This window comes from Amphimedon queenslandica, unplaced genomic scaffold (genome assembly GCF_000090795.2).
Source record: "Amphimedon queenslandica unplaced genomic scaffold, v1.1 AMPQUscaffold_3086_Cont24915, whole genome shotgun sequence".
Classification (NCBI taxonomy): Eukaryota; Metazoa; Porifera; class Demospongiae; order Haplosclerida; family Niphatidae; genus Amphimedon; species Amphimedon queenslandica.
The window spans coordinates 1-1,346 of record NW_003556582.1 but is presented as its reverse complement, the minus strand read 5'-3'; the positions used below and the strand labels follow the sequence as shown (position 1 = coordinate 1,346).

The 1,346-nt window shown below is 34.3% G+C and overlaps 1 protein-coding gene across 1 annotated transcript; it reads left to right on the top strand.

Moving 5' to 3' along the window:
- Positions 1–222: 222 nt before the first annotated feature.
- Positions 223–1,333, top strand: LOC109593036 (uncharacterized). Its single transcript, XM_020008302.1, has 5 exons — positions 223–366; positions 421–548; positions 969–999; positions 1,053–1,132; positions 1,174–1,333. Exons 1-5 carry the CDS (start codon positions 265–267, stop codon positions 1,313–1,315), a joined length of 483 nt encoding a protein of 160 aa, XP_019863861.1. The 5' UTR covers positions 223–264; the 3' UTR covers positions 1,316–1,333.
- The last annotated feature ends 13 nt before the right edge of the window (positions 1,334–1,346 follow it).

Genomic DNA, 1,346 nt, shown 5'->3' with positions numbered 1-1,346 from the left:
TTCTAATCTGATGCATTGATGCATGCTCCCATTGGTTTATACAGCACTTCCGGTCGTGACGGACACACATGCGTCATATTGAGAATCCACCTTTAGTGTAAACACCTGAAAACAGTAATAGCAAAAACGATGCAGATTAGGCTAGCGTCGTCATGTAAACGAGGCCTTAGTAACTATGACGTACATGAACATATATGTATGATGTCACTATTATTAATTGGCTTATTTATTTTTTGCATTCCAGTGGTTGTCTAGCAAAAAAGAATGAAGACTTCATACTACTGCCTCTTGTTTTTGTCTTTGGCCTTGGCAAACACAGTCATCAGCGATGAGTATGAATGCTCTCATGAAGATTTACCTAAAGAAGTATATAAATATCCTTAGTGTGTGCATTGTGCTGATTTTTCTTTAAATTTGTAGTTTTTCAAATTAAGCAAGACACACATTAAAGATTCAAATAAGAGAACAAAAAATGCTGGTGGAAATGCTGCTTTTAATCAACCTATCCGTATATTTGTTCATTACAACTTTACTGCACATGATGGATCGTGAGTTTATGAGATTATATATCTGCCCTTTAGTGTGTATTAAGCACACAATATTATAAGCGAAAATTTCTTAGTAAAAAGAAATACCAGCTGTGTGTGTAAGTTGATGAAAGCAATCATAGCAGATTCTTTCTTAAATGTTTTTTATAGTTTGAAGCAAGGAAATAGGCACCCAGTATTACTAACTTATTCATTATTACAAACCCTAAACCTTATAGACACTTGGCTACACAATAGCTTTTTGAGTAGCCTGTAAATGAATCAGGGCTAGCTGGCAATATTTGGAATTACATGTACTTCATGCACATAGGGAATTGGTGCATGCATGCAGATTCCATGCACTATTGCACATGTGTAAACTAACTATTGAAGTTAAGAAAATAGTGTTTTAAACATAATTAAACTCTTTTTATGCTATAGATTATCTCAGCCGGCGCAAGACAGAGTTAGGGTATGGAACCATTTTGAGATTACTTTTTCATTGTGATGACATTAATTTTATAGGCTATGATGACAGCATTGACAAACAATTTTCAGTCAATTCTTACTGTGAGGAGAAGTCCAAATTCAATTCTAATAAACAGGTACAGATATAATGTTGCTTTTTGAGATTAAAATTTTATAGGCAATGTGAAAATGAAACTTTGAATGACTCATCCAAGCCTTGCTTTTATCAATGTGCAGATGATGCAAGACTCTGTGGTGTCTTTGACACACCAACAGAGCATTTACAGGTAAGTAAGCTTATTGATGAAGTCCTGCAATAATCTACTTGTAATATGTTCAATCTAGACTTTG